This window comes from Motacilla alba, chromosome Z (assembly GCF_015832195.1).
Source record: "Motacilla alba alba isolate MOTALB_02 chromosome Z, Motacilla_alba_V1.0_pri, whole genome shotgun sequence".
Classification (NCBI taxonomy): Eukaryota; Metazoa; Chordata; class Aves; order Passeriformes; family Motacillidae; genus Motacilla; species Motacilla alba.
In genome coordinates this window covers 70,122,611-70,143,978 of record NC_052046.1, presented here as the reverse complement: position 1 = coordinate 70,143,978, position 21,368 = coordinate 70,122,611, and the positions used below count along the sequence as shown (strand labels likewise).

General features: G+C 38.8%; 1 protein-coding gene across 11 annotated transcripts in view; it reads right to left on the bottom strand.

The window, feature by feature from the left end:
- Window positions 1-20,494, bottom strand: part of RHOBTB3 (Rho related BTB domain containing 3) — a 30,117-nt gene extending 9,623 nt beyond the window's left edge. For 5 of the 11 annotated variants that reach the window (XR_005255317.1, XR_005255315.1, XR_005255318.1 and 2 more), the window contains exons 1-10: window positions 19,876-20,494; window positions 19,491-19,707; window positions 11,888-12,080; window positions 9,954-10,105; window positions 9,031-9,142; window positions 7,855-8,223; window positions 5,519-5,631; window positions 3,842-3,953; window positions 1,502-1,675; window positions 157-323 (exon numbers count right to left, since the gene is read on the bottom strand). Coding sequence is in view for 7 of the 11 variants with exons in the window: in XM_038124549.1 (XP_037980477.1) it covers window positions 157-323; window positions 1,502-1,675; window positions 3,842-3,953; window positions 5,519-5,631; window positions 7,855-8,223; window positions 9,031-9,142; window positions 9,954-10,105; window positions 11,888-12,080; window positions 19,491-19,707; window positions 19,876-19,877 (1,611 nt within the window). In the remaining 4 variants the exon portion in view is untranslated. Of the gene's footprint in view, window positions 1-156; window positions 324-1,501; window positions 1,676-3,841; window positions 3,954-5,518; window positions 5,632-7,854; window positions 8,224-9,030; window positions 9,143-9,953; window positions 10,106-11,887; window positions 12,081-18,420; window positions 18,597-19,490; window positions 19,708-19,875 lie in introns of those variants that run through there. The other 6 variants (XM_038124553.1, XM_038124551.1, XM_038124552.1 and 3 more) reach the window with 5 other exon arrangements.
- Between the last annotated feature and the right edge of the window lie 874 nt (window positions 20,495-21,368).

Here is a 21,368-nt window from a genome sequence, read left to right as displayed (position 1 = left end):
TCTAGCCACCCTTGTGTCACCAGTTATCCATAATAAACAGATTTTATACCAACATGTTTCCTTGGGAACAGAAATTGCTGTTAATATTTTTTAAATTTTTGAAACAACTTATTAAAGTCAACATATATATTCTCATTTGATGTATACAATAAGTACCTTAGCTTTTTTGAGCAAGCTAACAATACTGAGGCTTGTGGAAGCCAGTTCCCTGCTAGGCATGCTCTGAAGCTGTGTGATGATGTAAAGTTCACAAATATGCTGGAGTCTCATTACTTGGTACATCTCTGCACAGATCAGCAGAGACATCGCTTGGAGAATGCTGGCTAAAAAACAAGAAGACACAAGTTAGATGTATTTTATCTTTTTGACAAGATGATCAAAGCTACTTTTCACCAAGTGGAATTTTAAATACCTAACAACAAACACAAAATCAGACTGCTCTGATCACCTTGTTTTATTTTTTCATTATTATAAATTTTTGTTTGCCGTATCACCTTATTTTTCCAGAAAAGCTCTTCAATTAAGAAGAAAAAATGTGTTTAGAACTTTCTGGCAGATGGGTGTAAAGAATTGCTGTCAATATTGTGGCTCTTGAAGATGACAAGTCAAGTGCTGCTGATCTATTTAAAGTAACTGAGAATTAATAAGTGGATTTAGCTAAGTTCTCTTTCAGAAAAGCACTTCTATGATACAAGAAAATATAGCCAAAAGTCCAAAGATAAAAAAGAGCGACATTTTTGTTTTCTAAATATAGCATGGTGGTTGCATTTTTAAACTGATAAACAAGGAAATGTTAGGTGGAGTGGAAAGAGAAACATAGAATATCTGAGATATAAGAATACGGTAGAATAAATATTTCAAAAGAAAACAAAAGCAAAAATACATATCACAATATCATTTATTCATTATATCAAGGAAAAACTAGCTAGATTTAAATCATGTTTTAGATTTAGTATTCAGATTTTCTTCCCATAAGAAAGATAAAGATTGAGAAGGAAATAATATTTTAGCTCAGCTTTTCTTGCCAAACACTCCTGTTGGCATATTTTTTCTGGGTTTACATACACATAAGATAACCATGTGTATAAACAAGGTATACCTGCAATTTAACCTTGTTTATAGTACACTCAGCTACATGCATGTTCAAGAAATGACAGCTTTTAAATATAACACAGAATCCAGACTAGAAAGAAATATTACTATAATGTAAAAAAAAATTACACATATTATACTGGATCAGAAATAAAACTGAAACTTCTTTGAGTCTTGTTATGTGAGCACAAAGCAAATAATTTTATTAGAAAAATTTCTTCTGTTTTACCTATATAGGACAGATTTCTTTTTTATTGCCCAATACAAAAATGTTATCTTTCTCGAGACATTGCACATTCAAATATTGGCATTTTTCAATTAAATAGGTGCTGCTACATTGCTCTCTATCAATGTCCTGCTGTGGAAAAATGAGTTACAGATATAGAATTGTATTTTACAGTTTCCTTACCTGGGCAGCAGGAGTCAGTGTAAAGGTACTCCAGGAAGGACAGGAAAGTGTCTTTGGAAACCCCATACACTGGAACCTGAATGCTATTTGCTTCTAGATAATTACCATTAAACATAGCTGCCATAACCTCACAGCGAGCCACTAGAACTGCCCTGTGGGCTGGTACAGTTGCACCTGCAGGATGCAAGACAAAAAAGAATATACAATCACTTTATATGAGACAGAAAGATCTTCATTTTAAAGCTCATGTCTTCTTAGGAGGTCTTCAACCCACTGAACATGATTGAAGCACTAAAAATGACAATGACTAACAACACACTCTCTGTATACTAGTTAGGATGAATAATGAATAGTAAAATAAACCAAAATCAACAAACAAAAAATTATTTAAGCCAAAATGCAATAGACTAAACCAACTGAGAATAGAGAAAATAGAATAAATCTGTTCACACTAACTGAACCTCCAGCCCATTTCATAAATATGCAGTGCTATGAATTGTTATGCAAATGGTTCATGGTTGGACTTGATGATCTTAGGGGTCTTTTCCAACCTGAATGATTCTATGAAGAGTCATTTATGTTCACCAGTAACCCTACTGGTAAGTAATATTTATATGGTCAAGTAATATTTGTAAGTAATATTTGTATGGTCATTCAATACAGAATGACCATACAAAGCAGAGAAAGGCAAATTTTTCCAGATGAAATTCCATTAAGCTCAATAAGTAAGTATAAATTTAACTAGATTAAATATTGTGCCTAAGTGAATTTCCTGAATGGTTGTCTTATGAAAAAACACTGATGATTTTTTCCAGAAATTTAATAATTTTCTATTATTTGCACGTGAACCCTTTGCTTTACTATCGCCTTTGGAAGATGTGGAGAGGTCAACAGCCCAGGGTGGTAGAGGCCTTTTGGGCTGCAGTCTAGCTGGACTGAGCAGTCCAGCTCAGTATGCAAGGAAGTGCCAAGCAAGTGCCAGTCAGGACAGCAACCAAAACCGAAATGAGCATTTAGAGTTGGACGTAAATGTTTTAATCAAAATTATAATAAACAGATCAATTCACATGCAATATACTGCATATACTTACAAAGAAGTTACTATTTTAGTTATGTCTTTAATCACAACAATTGGTACCTGAATAATTCTTTGAAGCATTCTGGCATTTTTTGTCTTTTGTTCTGTTTCTACCCCCTGTACTTCTACTTTCAAAATGTCTAAGCTGCATGCTCTATGTCCTGTATGTGCTTATGAATGGACACAGATCTACTAATTAGGATGCTCAGTCACATTCTATGGCTTCACACAGACACAATGGGCTCCAATTTTTCCTGGCTTCTATACTTCTGTAAGCTAGAAAACTCAAAGCAATGCGAAATACCCAAGGAATTGCTCAAAAACTTACAAATTTGTTTGTCTGGTTAAGATTAGAGCCTTCAATTTCTCTTAGTAGTTATTTAATTTTGATACAATTACTCTGATTGATGAATTTGAGAAAAAAATTTGGAAGATGTATCAATTATTAGGAAAAACAGTTCACATTTTATTAGTGGATAAGCATGCTTTTTAAAAATACTTGTCAACCCAGAGATTTGGGGTTTATTTCTGTAAAATATATAGTGTTGTTCTGGTTTCATCAGCTTCCCAGAAAGACTTTTTCAGGAATGGGACACTGAGGTGGATTGTTCATGTCATGCAGCTCAAAATCAGTATTTTCCTCTCCTTTACAGTGATATTTTTGTGGAGTCTTTTCTGCGTGTTAAATAGAACATCTAGAAGGAGTCTCCTTGTCCTTCTGTCTTTATATTTGAGGAGTTAATGATTCATATTTGTCCCTGAGATATACATCTGAAAATAATTATCTAATTCTAGAAGGCCATTTCTGCATGAAGGGTGAGTATGGGCAGACTGAGAAACAGTGTTGTTAGCGTTCAAAAACCATCTAATTCTTATTCTTACAAAAGCATGCAACACATTTCTCACACTGCATCTTTCGTTGTAATGATGAACACATTTAATTTCCAGACAAAACATTGAATACTGACACTCCAGCACATTTGAAGTAAACCAGAACAGAATAAAGCAGAATAAAAAATAATGTCAATCAGGGTGGCACAGTGTGCTGTGACAGGGAGAGGGAATTCCTATAGGCTCAGGCCATATGAACCATGCTGGGAGAGGACACTACTGCAGGGCATCCACAGGGACAAGCTTTCCCTGCTTTCCTCAGTGACAGCATATTTCCTTAGCTTTGATGCCATGGTCCCCTCCATGTCCCACATTCCTGAAGAGGGGAAAAAGGCGAAAGGATGGAGGCCAAGGGAACAGAGGTACTGTACCTTGTATTTTGAAGATTACATCAGCCAGCACAGGTGTGTTAAAGAATAGCCTGAGAGAAGTATTATAGAGCCGTTTTATCTGGTGGGACTTGCAGTCCTTTACAGTGTTTAGCTGAAAAATAAATTGGTAATAAATCGTTGTCATGTGCGGCTGCCCACAGAACTAAATATTATGGGACATCATTTATATGGGAAAATAAACAACAGCTTCTGGAATTTGCATTCCTCTGCAATCGCCTTTTATCTTCTAATTTCCTATTCCCTGCAGTGCAGCAGCTCTGAGGGGCCTCTTGTCCCTCACAGTCACGCCTCAGCTCTCTCCTTGGTATTCTTGACCTCCCTCATCCAGCCCCTACAGGCAGGTTGGGCTTCCATCAGTTTTCTGAAGTCCAAACCTTTGCAGACATTGCCTGTGCAGACCCAAAGCTGCTGCAGAACGAGGTTTGAGGACTCTCGGGGGAGCAGGAATGGGACACACATCCACCCTGCAGTGTGATGCCGTGTAGAAAGGCAAGGCAGCTGGAAGTTCCATGTTTATATTGCCCTGGAATTGCATCCACAGAGGCAAGGGGAGCTCACAGGCTGGAGTACAGACTCCTCTTACAATAACGGGGTAGTGTCAAGACCCTCCAAAACCCAGTACTCCCAGTTTGTTTTCAGTTGTGGTTTTCTTACCGTAAAAGTGTTATCTAAAGCTGACAGAAGGAGCTATATTAAAGTCGTGTTGCTAGATTCTGACAAGTGAAATTCAGATGAGGTTGAATTTATGGTTAAAATGTTAAATTTTTTAATTATTTAGTTTTACTAAGAAAAATCACAATTCCTTCTTTTTGGTGTCCAAAGAAAAAAAAGCTTAAATGGGAAATAAGAGTACCCTGAAAGCATTAAAAAAGGAATAAAATAAACTACAACAGCTCAGGCTCACTATCTTAAAAGTCTTCAGGCTCTCCGAGGCCAAACCTATCAATGTTTTAGCTGTGGGCACTAAGGGTTGGTAAGCTAATGACAGAGCAGTCATAAGCTGAAAACAGTTCAGTGACTTTTTGATGTCTATATTGTATTGTTCCAAGAGAATCTGAGCGGTTTTCTCTTCTAAATCAACAGAAATCATTAGAGCAAGTTCTATATTATCAGAGAAAGTCTATGCACCAAGAAAAAATGTCTGTAAAAACTAATTCTATATTAAAACTAATGCTACATTGTGACTTTTTATTAACTTAATAATATGTTACATTTTTTGTGTGGTCTTCTACTGAATTAAATATATTGAGTTACAGACAGCTTTCCACATAACAGTATTTACATGAGAAACCACCCCTCTGGATCTACTGCAGAAGCCCAACTTTTGGCTTATGTTCAGGAGCAAATCTTTCCTGGGCAGCCTCTATTGCATGGGAATTAGCAACCCATAATCATATTGCCAGACAATGTTCAAAGCTGTGAATACGAGTAATCCTTTTAGAATACCTGCTTGTGTGTTTTTTACCAATTACATTAATTCTGCATGTTACAGCAGGATCTCTGTGTATGTGCCAGCAAACTACCCACTGAAAGCATGAAAAAGTACAGGCTGTTTAATCCAAAGTGACTTTAAAAGGCTGACAAGAAAACCTTGCCTACAAAACAATTTCTGAAAAACTTAAGAAACTAATGGTGACCCAAGGGAGTTAGATGTACCTTTCCTGGAGTTTTCAGGATGCATTTAACTTTCTCAAGCACATGTACTGTTTTATCTGGATCCTTCAGCTTCTTTCTTATGTCCTCTTCCAATCGTTCCCACTGGATAGCACCTATCATAAAACCAGAGGGAGGCAGTTTATAAATCAGCAAGGCACATGCCTCAGCAGGCAGAGGAAAGATGACATCAATGCCAAACATATCCTGCAGAAATGGTAGCAGGTTTGCACATCAGCCAGATCTTTGCTTTTAGGAAGGGCACAATGCAATTTTTGCACATTGAATTTCCATGTTTTTATAGTGCAACCAAGTAACAACAGACTAGAGCATCTCACTTGCTTTCACACTCAATCTATTCATTCCTCCCAGTTCAATTACTACATACTGCAGGTAGAGATTCAGAAAAAAAATCCTTAATGTTTCAACATTTGTGGAAATTTTTTAGCTTCTACCTGTGCTGCTGGCTGCGTTGTTCTGTAGGGGTCTGAACTAGAAAAAATTAATGCACAGTTACATTCTCAGTCCTCTCAAGTAAAGTCAGCACGAAATTTGCAGTAGAATTTCTGTTATTCTTGTTTTCGCAGTCAAAGCCGTGACAATCACTGAGGTGTCTCAATAGCTTTCTTGTAAAAATGAAGAGAGTAAAAACAAAGATAGTTTATCTTCATGTACTTTCCTGGAGTAAGTCTCAGAGGCACCATGGGGCTTTGTGGTAACTTTCAGTTCTAACCCAAGACAATAAGGAGACAGAAATAGATCCAGCTAATTAACAAGCCCAACTCAGCACAGCCCTGAAGATGCTCTGCTGTCAAGGGGCTCAATCAGCATCTACAGCACACAGCATCCTCAGCTCAATTATCTCCCTCTATACCACACTGCTTAAAGAGTTTATAACCTCATGGGCATCATGTCAGAGTCCTGAAAATCTGAAAACTCATTATTTGTTCTCTTCTCAGCCTGCACCTCAAGCGCCTTCACCTCTCAGAGGCACCAAAACATAAAGGAGAGCTCTGCCTGCAACTGCACCATTTCACAGCTCCTTGGCTGACATAAAGAAAAGTAAAAAAGGAAAATTAGTGCACACAAGGCACTAGACCCAAGCTGTAGATGGTAACAGATGAAGATGTTTACAAAGATGTTTAGACTGGAGGAAAGGAGGCTCAGAGGTGAACTTGTTGCTCTCCTCAACTGCCTGGAAGGAGGTTGTAGCCAGGCTAGGGACAGTCTCTTCTCCCAGGTAATAAGTGACAGAACAAGGTGAAACAGCCTCAAGTTGCACCAGGGAAGGTTTAGATTCAATATCAGGAAAATTCTTCACCTAAAGGGTTGTCAAGCACAGGAACAAGGTGCCCAAGGCAGTGGTAGGGTCACCATTCCTGGAGGCACTTCAAAGATGTGGCACCTGGTGACACGGTTTAAGTGATGGGCTTGGCAGTGATGGGTTAGTGGTTGCACTTGATAATTTTAAAGGTCTTTTCCAACCCAAATTATTAAATTATTCTATGAATTAAAAATACTGTATTTATCCATCACCTGCTGGAAATCCAATTTTAATCCCATATCCTTGTCTCAAATAAATAAGAACAAAAAATTATTATATTCATTGATTTTTTTTACAAGAAAAATTTCTTCATCTGTTCTTTATGTTTGTTACTAATTTGGAAAGAACTGCCTTTGATGTACAGATTCCAAATGAAAGCTGAAAGATTCTCTGACAAGTTGAAAAATATTTTATAAAGAACAAATAGGCATTAGCTACTTTCAGAAAAAAAACCCCAAATCTTTCTGCTGAGGATTTCTAAGCAATACCTGAAAAGTTGAAAGACTATCAGCGCCATTTTTATAGCTGGAATTAGGTAGGTGAGGTCACAGTCTGTACCAACTGGTAGCAAAACTCAAGCAACACACGCAAGTCTCCACACTCTAGCCACTTACCACTGTTTCCTCTTCAGCTGCACCATACTCAGAATAAAAATGACTTGAGTGCACTGTTGCCCTTGTGTTTAGAACATGCACCCATTTACAATATTTTAAAAGCCTAGGATCTGAAACTCACTCAAACTCCAAATTTTTTTTGGCAAAATTTTGAATGTTATTGATGTTAGCCCATGGGTTAATTTAATTTAGACCATTAAATCTGGAATGATAACTAACCTAAGTTTTGTTATAGGTGATGGTGTTTTTCATTGTGCATAGTAATCAAAAGGGATAAAATAGGTGTGGAAACAAAGTGACACATCATCTAGCAACAGCAAAGCCATGTTCCTTCGGATGATGCACATATTCCTTCATGAAACAATTGGAAATGAGTTGCCAGATCTATTCCCAGCAGGTACCTGAATAAATGAAGTGGAGGATGTCTGGGAGACAAGAGCAGAAGACAGAATCCTTCACCACCACCCTGACTGGTGGGACACAGGGTGGGACACCACGGGGGGAGGAGGGGAAAGGATCCCCCGCTTCCACAGCAAAGAGGCTCTGTGCCAGCTGCATAACGGAGGTGTCGTGGGCGTTGGACGGGCTCTTCACCCCGAAGAGCAGCATGAAGAGGTGGCTGACAGAGCAGAGGATGATCTTGTGAGCCTCCACCATCATGCTATGGTCCTCAGGGTAGAAAGCCACATCTGCACACTGGCAGCAGCAAAGCAGGTTGTGCAGGTCTGCGTTGTAGTGCGAGGCTTTGCCCTTTAGAATCGGCATCTTTTCTGCAAGAGAAGTCAGGCTGTAAAGCCTAAGTTTTACAACCTTAGCAAGTGTTAACCACAGGACAACTGACCTTATCATGTCAGTTTAATTTTTAAAAGACATATTCAATAAGAATATTTCTTATATGCTATTTGAATATCTTGAGTAAAATACTTGAAAAATTAAAATACTTAGTACAGTAAGTAAGTTAAGAAACACTTAGTTTAATAGTGTCTGTCCTTTCATGAACCCTCTATACAAAGTTACACCATAAAAAAACTTTTTTGTGTATTCCAAATCAAAGAGGTCTACGGAAATTTTCAGAACCTGGAAGAAGAGACAACTACAGATTTATAGGTAACTACTTGTCAGTAATTTTTTCACTGAACAAATGCATCAGATGCTCATAAATGACATAAAGGTGTGTACTTCTCTCCCTTGCTTTATCTGCAGCAAACAAAAACACTGTTTGATTATACTGTAGAGTAATAATTCATGCTCTAATAACTTTCTTTTGTAATCTTCTGTTAAGACTTTATGTAAAGCTTTTATCAATTCATGTTTTCGTAAGTCCATCAGAAAACCATTCCCATTAGTTATAGCTAAAATAAACTAGATATCCATTGTGATGTTATAGATTGCCATACAATTCACCCCAAGTGAATTAAACTATGACTAGAGGTGATGCAACATAACCAGAATAGCTGACAATAGATAGCACAGCTCATAGTAATAATTGTTACTAAAAATGTAGTAAAAAATATTGATTGTGCAAAGAAAGTGAAACATATAAGGAATTATACTAGAGAGCAGATATCAATGAGCACCTGGCTGTTCAAGCTGAGGTGGCTGGACTCGACGGCACTTCTGCGTCTTTTTCTTTTTGTTCATTTTTTCAGATGACTTCTGATTCAAACTTTGGATCATAAAATATTCAAGCTAAGACAAGAAATATATATTTTTTTTTAAAAAGTTTCATTTAATAACAACCTATAAATCACATTAAAGGGTATAACAGGTTCTGTATACAGAGCTAAAGCTGCTGACACTATTACCAGTCATCCAGGACAGTCCCAAAACTCATTTCTGAGAAGCTACCATAGATAGAACTAGCACAATTTAAAACACTATTTATTCAAATGATTGTGGTTAATTCTTGTGTATTTAATTTTCCTAGAACCAACAGTCACAAAGATACTCAATTTACCGACCTCTCTAGATGCTAACTGTATCTTGGGGAGTGGTCTCATTTAGCTGGGTGTTAGCCAGCAAGATAAAAGGACAAGAATACAAGTGGAAAACTTACTGTAGTGTGTCAAATAGCTTTCCTAAATCTTCCTACTTAAAACCAGAGCAACCTTGGTACTGCTAATTCAGATAGCATCACAGACTCACAGAATCCTAGAATGGTTTGGCTTGGAAAGTACCTGGAAGACCACTGAGTTCTTCCAATCCCCCTGCCACAGGCAGGGACACTTTCCACAGATCAGTCTGCTCCAAGCCCCTTCCAACCCAGCCAAGAACACTGCCAAGGATGGGGCACTCGCAGCCCCCCGGACCATTCTGTTCCACTGTCTGACCACCCTCCCTGTGAAGAATTTCTTTCTAATATCTAACTTCAATTTTGCATTGGTGGGAACTTGGTGGAAAGGCCTGTGGTGTGCCTCCCATGGCTCTCTGAAGCCCTCACATCAGTCTTGCCCCTCATGCATGTTCCACCCTGCTTCCAAAACTGCAGATTCTCACTCACCACTCCTCCAAAATATTTCTGGATGTAGAAGTCATTAAGAGTGTGCAATTCAAGGTAAGTGGCTCCAAGTTCCTTCGCAAGCTGAACTCCTTCAGAGGTTGTGACACAGCTCCTCCTGTCTGAAGTGCACAGGGGACAAGTGCAAGGCACTCCTGGGGTAAAAAGTGATGAAAAATAATAATTTTGGCCAAATAATGCAGAATTCTTAGATTCCTAAATAACCGTGAAGATATCTTACTTAGAGGAGAACAAAGACGGAAATAAAAACACAGGAATTTCATAGTAAGAAATCTGTAATGACAGAAAAAACCCAACTTCATATTAATAAATTCAAAACACTAGTCACTCTACAAACCTCTGCATACATTACATTAGCATTACTTTATTGATTTTGTTAAGGTGGAAGAGTTCAGCCAGACTTATGGATGCCACATTTGGCTTTGGCTCAATACCTTTGCATGCCCAGGTCTTGTACTAGCCTGCAGGTGGTATCATTCACGAATGTCACCCTTAAACCTGTTGAATTATTGTGGCCTGTCCATGCAGGAAGTACACACAGAAGTGAAAGAAGAAAATTTCCACTCCAGACCAACTTTTGATGGGTTTGTATGTACTGCAGGATCTGATTCATTTACATGTATTTCACATAGGTACTCTTAACATTATGCCATTTAAATGTTAAAAAACTTCTAGCCACACTGGGTCAGCTTTGTTTAATGACAGTAAGAATGTGCCAGCCATGGATGTACTTTCAAATGGCTGTGCATGCTCCATGCTAATGTCCTGGGCCTAGACCTATGGAGAACATAATAAATCAGATTTTTCTGGGGTTTTTTTTATCATTTGTTTTGGCAGCAACATTTACCACTACAGAAGATTAAGATCTTAGTAATTTGTATGAGCAAACCGCTGTGTTCACAAATACCTCCTAGAAACAAAAGGGTTCTGTGTGTGCACAGCAGTTTGCTCTGTCAGGGCCCAGGGTAAACCCAGAGGTCCAGTCTGATGTCTCTCATGGCCACATTACTGAGGGAGGAAGACATAAAAAAACTAAGCGGAAAAGAAAAAATAACCACTGGAGGAGTCACTCAGTTTGGTGATATCCTGTTCTTAAACAAAAAGTGTAAGGAAATGCTTGGGGAATACAAACAATTTACCAAGACCTTGCCTTTAGAATGGGAGATTTATTACTCCTGTATGAATCAGAGCATGAAAGCTTTTGGTCATGATGATTGAATTACTAAATGGAAGAAAATAAATATTTAACTGTTATGCAACTCTTTAACTGTCCTATATCTGTCACTAAAAGGTTTATAACTAGACCTTAGCAACACTGAGCATTCCATCCACAGAGGATATACTTCATATGGATTAATATTTCTATGTACAGTACAAAATAAATGCCTACATCTATATTCATCATGTCTCTTACTCATTAAAAGGAGAGATTCTCAGAAACACTTGTTTTAGTAAAGTATCATAAAGTAAAAGACAAGCCAGTGTTGTGGTTTTCATTCATTGCTTTAGGAAAAAGAATCTCAGAGAATTTCAAGGCTTTTCCCACCCACTCTCCAGTATTTTCAGAATGCTAGACATAATTTTAATCTCATACACTAGAGATACTTTATATCTAAATGTATGTTGCTTAATCCAAATTACTAGATTTAATCCTCATGTGTGATGGCTCCACAAGAAGAGTCATTGCAGAGGTCAAAGAAGGATAGGTTGCCTATCATCATTGAGATTAATTGAGCACAGTGCTCTTGCCAGCACATCAGTCTAGAGAGCCAAAATAAAGTGCATATTACTGTCATCCTGACAGACTAATTGTTTCTGTTAGCAGCTTGGAAAAACAACCAGATTTTACTGAAATTACATTACACCCAACTTCCAAATGAGATTTTATCTATTGTTATAGGAGGCTGGATACATACCGTTTTTTCTTGCACCAACAGCAGAAATTATTACTGGAACTGAGCAGTGATTTAGTGCTTTTTTTACCATTGGCACATAGCTGTCCTTTAATTCTTGAAATGAAGTCTTGTCATTGACAGAGTATTTAATCACAATAATATCAGCTCCTCTAATGAGCCGGCATGAAGTGTACCAGTCACTGTCAAATATATCCTAAAACCAAAAAAACACCAATCAAGAATTTACTGTCTATAAAGAAAAAGATGAAATATTCTACATTCTTAATGCAAAACTCTACATAATTGTTTTTGTCTGATTAGATCTTATTTGAAGACATGCAACAATAAGCAGACTTCCTGCTTTGTAATTTCCTTGTTTGGAGAGCAAGTTGTTTGTTATAATAAATCATAAAAAATTTCCATGAATTAAGGAATTCTGCAAGAAGAAGAAAAAATAGGGTTTATCAGGGAATACTCTTTTCAGAAAGAATCTTTGCTGTGTTAATTACTTAACTTTAAAATTGTTTCCTTTAGGAAATAAAAGCACCTTCAGTGGTAGATGTTTTCAGCAACTTATACAAAAACATTATTATTCACACCATTTTAGAAAGAGAGTTACATAGAATTATCCTATGTACCTATGAACTTTTAAATACAAACTTAATTATTCAGTGTGATTTTTATCACTAGAGCTTCTACATAGCTTTACCAGGTGTTAATGTCTTCAGGATAAGGACTTCAATCACATACCTAAACTTTCTTTTTCAACTTCTCATTCAAATTTTCATTGCTCTGTGCTGAGGACTTTACCTCTAAAATTTTTTGATATTCTATACATTTACAGCTGTGCTGTATCCACATGCAATACATGGTTATTACTTGTGTATCTGTCGTGGAACTGTGAGTCCACAATTTCTGCTTCAACTGGAGGTAGCTCATAAATACCAGGGGAAGCCTTGGCTTTGAATGTATGCTGAATTGAAAACTCTTGAGAGAAGTCTGGGACTGGTCCAGAGAACTGAAGAAAATCTCCAATGATCCGAAATATTATCGCCTCTTAGCACAAAGAGACTTTTTTTGCCCTTTTTGTACTTAAAGGGGGCTTACAAGAAAGATGGGGACAAACTTTTTGGCAGGACCTGTTGTGATAGGACAAGGGACAATGGTTTTAAACTAAAAGAGGGTAGATTTAGGTTGGACATAAGGCAGACATTTTTTACACAGAGGACGATGAGGCCCTGGAAGTTTGCCCTATCCCTGGTAGCGCTCAGGATCAAGTTGGATGAGGCTCTGAGCAATCTGGTGTAGAGGAAGGTGCTCCTGCACATGGCAGGAAAGAACTAACAATTCTCAAGCACATGTTTGTGCAACTTCTCCCCAGCATGGCAGGGGGTTGGAATGAGATGATCTCTAAGGTTCCTTCCAACCTAAATCATGCAGGGATTCTGTGATTCTGCGGCAGCCCTGCATAGCATGTGAGGCAAAACTAGAAGAACTTGGGACATTGAGGAAAAAAAAAAGGAAATTAATGAAATTAAGTAATGAAATAAAGACAATGTGAAAAGAGGAATAAATGAGCAGAAAATAAGTGACAAAAGGGCAAAACTTTAAGTTTGGGTAGTGGGGAGCAATTTGAGTTTTGTAAAGCAAGTTACAGAAATAAGAGCATTAAAAATGGGAGTGAAGTACATAAAAGATTAGTAATATCAACAAGTGGCATGGCTTGCATTGTCAACCTAATTATTTTTGACCACTTCAAAAGGGTGATTGTTTGAAATCTGGTGAGGTACCTGCAATGCTCTTAACTACAAGAAGCAGCATGACCTTGATGGAAGTCAAAGTATTTGCCTAAATTGTCAGTTCACATCATTCCCAATTCAGGTCTTGACCTTACAAAGAAATAACTCAGGAAATAAATTACAGTACACATTCCCACTGATCTCTGTAACAGAAGCTTTTGTTCTGCAATAAGTAAACCAGAAATAACAATTTATCAGGAATAGCTCTCACATGATTAAACATGTTGACAATAGAGGAGGTCAAATGCACTGCTCTTGATACTTGTTTTTTTGAGACAACTCAGTTAGAGACTATTATAATCCCAGGGTAAGGACAGTCTCAATTAGCACTTAATGCAATCATTTAGGCCCGGCTAATGATACAACATTTACACATAAATGCACATTTAGCACCTCTAGCAGTAGGATTACCAGCTACAGTGCTTCAAGACAGCCATCTAGATGGACATTTGGAGAACTTGATCACATAAGCAGGCAAAATTGAGAATTTTCAAGGGACAGCTTTAGTAGACTTTAGTTGATTAAGATCTCAATGGAGAATTTTTAATGGAGTTGTATACATTTAACACTACAAACGTTTAAAAGAAAAATACAATACAACCCCAAATATAACATGGAATATTTATCTGTTCTGTTCTGTTGGCAGACAGAAAGCACATCTGTTCCTTTGCAATTTTCTTCCAGCTAACCATCTTCAAGATCAGCCCAGATTTGCACCTGTCCATCTCTACAAGACTGGAGACAATGGGCGGTATCATAAGCAAAGAGAAGAGCACAGGTGCACAAATACACTGGAACTGCACAGCTTTAAGCATGAGTAATAAAAAAATCCTTATGGAAACTTCCTATGGAATTTAATATGTGTATTTTTATATTGTTTGTATATTGGTTTTGTGGTATGTTTGTATATTGTTTTTCCCTCACTTCAGTGTACAACAGAGCTAAATCTCATGTGCCATGAAAATCCTCCAAAAATGTCTCTGACAATGGGTTTTTTGCTTAAGGCATGCCTGAGACAGAGCATCTAGAGCCTCGTTCATTACTGCTTTTAGAGAACCTTTCATGCAAAAATGACAGGGGGAATGTCATCAGATGATGAACAGCCTTTCAGATTCAGGAATAATCTTAATTTCAGGTTCCATCTATGAAATTTTTCTAACAGCCACTCCTTATCATGCTTCCTGCTCCATTTCACAAGTCAGACATTGGCAAAAGGAAGAAGTATCTGCACAGCTAAGGTTATTTTATTATGACCTTATTAATTATAATTTTAATTATACTTCTGTTGCTGTTTCACTCAGGACATATTAAGAAAAATCTTCATTCTTTCCTTGCATGCCTTCATTCTAAGTGTCTCATAACATATTCTTGCTGTTACTAAATTATACTTCTCAAGATTCAATGTTGAAAATAAAGCTTTCAGAGGCATTGAAAAGACGATTTTCCTACAAAATCACATGATCGCTGAAGACAATACTTGCTTTGTTAAAAATTATTTATGAGTGCCTTTCTGCATAGCAGTGAAACTCCTCACACAAGGGCCCTTGCAATGCCCACACTCTTTCTGAAAGCTGCTGATAAGTGTCCCCATGTCCAATCATCCCAGCCCTGGGTCTGAGGCAGCAGCAATGCCAACCACTCTGTGTGGGGAAAAGGGCACCTGGACACCCCGTAGGAATGTTCCCCTGGGATTTCCCCAGGATCCAAGAAAACTTCATTGGGAACATTGGAGAGTTATCCCTCTCTATGATCCATTTACAGACCCAGTCTCCATTACCAAAACCTTCTTCACACTGATGTTCTCCACACCACATACCAGAGCCTTCCCTGTTTAAGATTCCTCTGCAATTTCTTATCAGGTCTACAGCAGGACAAATTTTATGGGTGTACTTTCCATAACTTACTAGTCCCCTGAACTTACTCAGATAAGTAATCTGCAGCACAGATGGAAGTATCTCCTCCAGAAATCTGCCTAAACATCCTCCTCGCAAAAGAAAGGAAGCTTATATGGGCCTCTGTCATTCTCTCAGAAATGAATTTCATAGCATTTTTTACTAGGATATGAGAATTTGTTGTAAATTGCCACTTCAGGCATTCAAGCTTAAAAGTGGGAAGGCACGACATACTGAAAAATGAAAAGTTACTAACTGTCATTTTTTACTGAATCTATGTCTAGATTTCTAGAAACAGTAAATAAAATCTGAAAGCAGCTAAGATTCCTGTATCTTTAGACATGATAAAGGCTGGCCAACATAAGGAGCACAAGACAGCATAAGGAGCACAAGAATTATGATAAAAAGGAAAAAGCCAGAGAACTACACTATGGATGATATAGTTGACATCAGAAAGCTCACAGTGTTTGAGGGACTACTCCTTTTGGTACAGTAAATAACAAGGAAAAAAATACAAAAAGATTCAGGGAAAGACATTGTTGTAAGGGAGAATTAGAAAAAAATTCAAAGAGCAGCTTCTCAAAATTGTAGTTAATATATTTAAGTTGCAATTAATATATTTGTGTACTAGTGAGCCCCATGGAGGTCTGCAGCTCTGTGCAAGGCTCGGAGCAGACACAGCAGAGCATCCACCCCTCTTCAAGTATCTAACGCAGCACAAGGCAATCTCCAAAACCCAGCTGCTCTGTATTCCCTTTTTGTAACATTTCTGTACTTGATGATATCAGTAATTCTCTAGAAACTCAGCAGTTTTTATAAAATAGGGGAAAGCTAAAAAAATTCTGGGGGTTTTGTTTCTCATGGGGAAAATAAACCCAAACAAACCAAACAAAAGCCACAAAAACAAAACAAACAAACAAAACCAGGTGGGTCTTAGTAGAAAAAGTAAAACAGGGCAAGAGGACCCCCAGGCCAGGACAGAAACACTCTCATATCCTTAGGGTTTTGCTCCAAGTAAGAGAGGGGAGAACAAGAGTTACTTCAAGTAGGGAACACTACAAAGGACTTTTTATTTTGCCATTTATTTTCCAGCACTACAACTAAGTGAATCAAAACATGAATTACAGCTTCTATACTATGCTTAATTCTGGACTTCAGGAAGATTCACTTGCCATTAGATATTAAAAGTTCTGCCTGCATTTTTTTCTGCAGAAGCATAAAAAAATTCAGAGTAAAGTGGAATTTCAAAATACAGGCAAGTCAACAAATTGGCATCTCAGTCCTGAAGGCTGTCAAATCCAACACAGATTGTCAGCTAAAGCAGTCTTTTTCCAAAGCAACTCTTAAAAATCATCTTGCAAATTACTCCTTACAAGTTACTAGCCCCATACAGAGGTTCACCCATCCAAAATTAGAAAAACTGGGACATTCTTTTTCAATATGCCTTATTATAGAGCAGCTTAAGCACACATTAGCAACTGATCAGCTATTAAAACCACAATATTCAGCAGAGATGTTATATGTTTCCCTAGTTCTTCATGTCTTCTTTTACCCCAGGTTTGCATTTTTTGAGAAAACGTTTTGAGGCCATGTGATTTACAAAAATGTCGGTGCACTGTGCGCCTGTTCCCTGCACACAGCACACAGCTCTGCCAGAGCAAGGCCACACATAGCTAGCCAGAGTGGTAGACCCAGAGAGTGGCACACAAAGAGCAACCTGGCCTTGGAAACTCTGACATTTTGCCCCCAATTTTGGAAAGCATGGTGTTCCACTGCTGTCTCTACAGCCCTGTGATATTATAGGGTCCCCAAAGTCAGCATTTCCATCCTGCACCCTGCAACTGCCAGGGGAAGGAGAGCTCCTCACAACATGCTAGTTTGCATGTTGGCAAACATGAATTTATCTTTATAATTTCCCAAAGACACCTGACCTGCTGACCCTCCTGCAGACTCAAAAAGCTGAGCAGTATCCTGAGCTGACACGTGCAGCAGCAGACTGAAACTCAAGAAAATTAAACTGCACCAAGATCTGCCAAGCAAAAGGATCCCCCCCCCTCACTGTGGAACTCTACACAGTAAAACCACATCAACACTGCTTTTCCAGACTGATGGCTGTGGACAACAATGAGCAGCTGGGCGCCCTTGAGTTTTGAGACTCACAGCTATCAGTGTACTCAGTTGCCAAGTTCATGTCTAGGACTCTCTTGCCTTAATCATTTGGGTTTAATCTGGATAAGGCACAAATCTCAGGTAAAATGCAAATCTTTCTTGGGCTCAGATGGTAGAGGCTGAAATACTGCAAGACTCTGTGTTTTGGTAAGATGAAACAGGGATCCTTTTCCATGCAGAATATGGCTTGAGGCAACATCTGTCAACATTCTGAATTGTTCTGTGCTGTTTCCCCAGGCTAGCAGAGGAGCAGCCCTGATGGATCCACTGTGACATAGTAAACCTCAAGCACTCAGGCTGTAGGACAGGGTCCTGCTCTGCCTTACCCTAGCAAGGACACTGCTTTATGCATGACAAATAACCTCCTGCAGAGTCCCGTTCTGCTATCTGACAGGTCTTCCAGGAAGAGAAAAATGCTAATTTGTCCCCAACATTCTCAGTAATATATCTCCTGCCTCCTTTAGCTGATAGACGGGAAAAAACCTGAGGCCGCAGAAATGCAGTGACTCAGACAATAACAAGATAACTTTTGAAGGGCAGAAATTAAAAAGTGTGCAGAACTGAACACCCTTGTTCTGCAGAAGGCCAAATGCAATTAAAGCAACGTAAAAGCACATCAAGTCTGTCTCCAATCTATGTCCTTGCTTCCCCTTCTCAAGCTACCCCCACTTGCCTTCCCACCTCCCTCACCCACCTCCCTCCATCACTCTGAAACAGCCTTTGAAGCCCTACAGACTTCATTTATATTCAGGAGATTTTACTCTTTGCTGCGCTCCGGTGACTCCAGCAAACTGCACGCGCCGGTCACATGCAGGTTCACAGATTAGAAACAGGATCCCCCAGTCCATCTGAACTGGTGTCTGTAAGCAACTGGCAAAAAGAAATAAAGAGCAGAAGGGCAGCTAAACTGAATAGTTTCATTTTAAGATTGTTGGCTTCTGATCACTTCATGGAGCTGTTATGGCTCCTGCAGATTCTACAAAATGTTTCCCTTACAGGAGTACAAAAATGACCCAAAGGATAGAATTATTGAGCTAAAACTTATTATTGTTTTAATTTATAAAAGCTGGTAAGCTGAGGGGTTTTTTTTTAAGGCTCCTAAGGAGTCATTAAATATGTTTTAATTTAGATTATAAGTATCATTTCTTACATAATCATTGATCTGCTCACGCTCCAAACTAAGTTTTCTCACTTACTAACAAAAGTGCCGACAACTTGCAACAGTGCCAAAATCCTTTTTATTTACCATCAGATAAAGATAATAATCTTAAGAGATGATTATTCTTTGTAGGAGGAGTAAAATTATTCCCTACAATGCATTTTGCAAGCTATCAGATCTTTTAATCTGTCATTTTTCACAGCTGGAAAACTTACTGCCTTTTTTTTTTACAGAAAAACAAAAGTTCATTTTATTGTTGGCAAATATTTGGAGAGAGAACTTATGCAGTGTCACAAAGAAGGCATTCTTGTTTACCTCTGGATTGTCTTTCACAAAATTTCCACTAAGCAACACAGTTGAAAAAACACCTTCTTACAGGAAAGGCCCAGCAGAGGCTTGTTTATAAGAACCTTTCTGTAGCACCTTTGAGATTTCCCAGCATTTGCCTGGTTACGTTTTTAAAGGTTTTTTACTAAATGCAATAATAAAACTACAAATAAAATCCCACAACAATGAAAACCATTTAAAATTAGGACATGGTTTCATTTCACTAAAAGAGCTCACACTGTTAAATGTAGTCAAAAAGACTGAGATGGATCTCTCACCCAGACAGGACAGTCATGTACCACCAGTCTGACATTTCCAAATATGCAGGCTTGATACTCAGTAAAAACCGGGTTTCCAACATGACTGGCAGACAAGCTGCTGTCGATCTGGGAAATGAGAGCACTTCTCCCGAGATAGCTCCAGATCAGGCTGGGCTGCTGATTGTCCTCAGAAAAACCATCTCTTTCATTCCCAAAAGCTACAATATTAACCGACCTAAAATAAAAATAATACAGAAGAAGTTGTGTTAACAAAGATGAAGGGCAGGGATAAGGGGAAAGAAAATAAAATCCCCTTAAATCAAAACTAACATATTAATCCTTCCGAATCCTCTTCCCTCCCTAGATTTTAACACCCTCCTGTAATCAACAGCAAAACACATACATGATCTCAAATCCAACAGCAGGGTGGGAGCAAAGCGGAAAAGAAACCTGGAAAGGCTGCTTGCATTGCAAATCCCCAGCGGGTTTGGCTTGCTATTCCTTGGTGTCCAGGCTCAGTCTCTCTGCGGTGACCTCGGGGACTGCTACCGCACTCCCCCGGCTGTGGCCAGGCTGGGTAACTCGGTGCCGGCTGCTCCGGGCGATGGACTGCGGCCGCACGCCGGAGCTGCAGCAGCAGCAGGATCAGCAGCAGTCGCAACAGCAGCAGCAGCAGCAGGGTGGGGATCTGCAGCCGCAGCAGGATGATCAGCAGCCCGGGCTGCGGTGGCCGCGGTGGCCCGGCTGTCGGGGAAGGTGAAGCCGCGTCCGGCCGGGCGTTCCGGCCACCGCACCCTGACGTCAGCCAGCCCCGCAGACGCGATGGGCAGAGCGAAATGACGTCCCGAGGGCAGGTGCACCAGGTGAGCAGGGGCAGGGAAAGGTGCTGGGGCAGAGCCGTGTCCTACCCCGCACGCCTTCTGCTGCCTTCCCGCAGGAACAGGATCAACATCCTCACCCCAGGGGACGGTGCCACCGCTTATCTGCACCAGGGGACGGACCTGGGACGGTCACAGCCAAAGGAGAGAGTAGTGAAAACTTCCTCTTTTAAAGTATTTAAACTTTTTTCTTATTACTATTTAAATAATATCTATCTTTTCAATAGTAGGCTGATTAGTAATACAATTTCTTAAATGCCACGTGGGCTTTTAAGCATTCATGTGATGTTTAAAGCACAATTTTCCAAAAGGACACTCTCGCATTATAGTAAAACAAACACAAATCACAGAATGGTTTAGGTTGCAAGGCATCTCTCTAGATCACCTAGCCCAACCCCCAATGCAGGGTCACCTGCAGAGGTTACACAGGAAATATACCAGATCCAGTCTAAAAATACCATTAGCTGTTAAATACCACTGTATACACTAAAATGTAAAAAAAACAAACCAACAAAACAAACAAACAAACAAAAAACCACAAAACCCCCCCCCAAAAAAAAAACAACAAAAAAACCCAAACCAAAACAACAACAACAACAAAAAAAAAAAAAACAGAGTAAAAATGTTTTAGGCATACTAGATGGTACACAATACTCTGTGTTACGTGAACACATGCTGCTGTTAATCCCACGGGCAAGAACTCATTCAAAACACGACTTGATGCGATTATCAACAGAATAATGAATAGAGCTTTGCTTGCAACAATCCATACTTTGAGAAAAGTACTATTCTACTATTTGCAAATTTAGGAGATGCCGTTTGATGTCACTAACAAAGTTTTATACAGATATAGTACTGAACAGTAAGACCATTTTAATAAAATGTAAGTATTATTATCTGCTAATGAATGCTAATTTTTTATTTTTATTTTTATTATAAATTGTACAGGGACTACTGAAAAAGAAAAAACCCAAAGAACAAAACAACAGATAGTTTCCCAACCTGTTTGTTTTCTCAC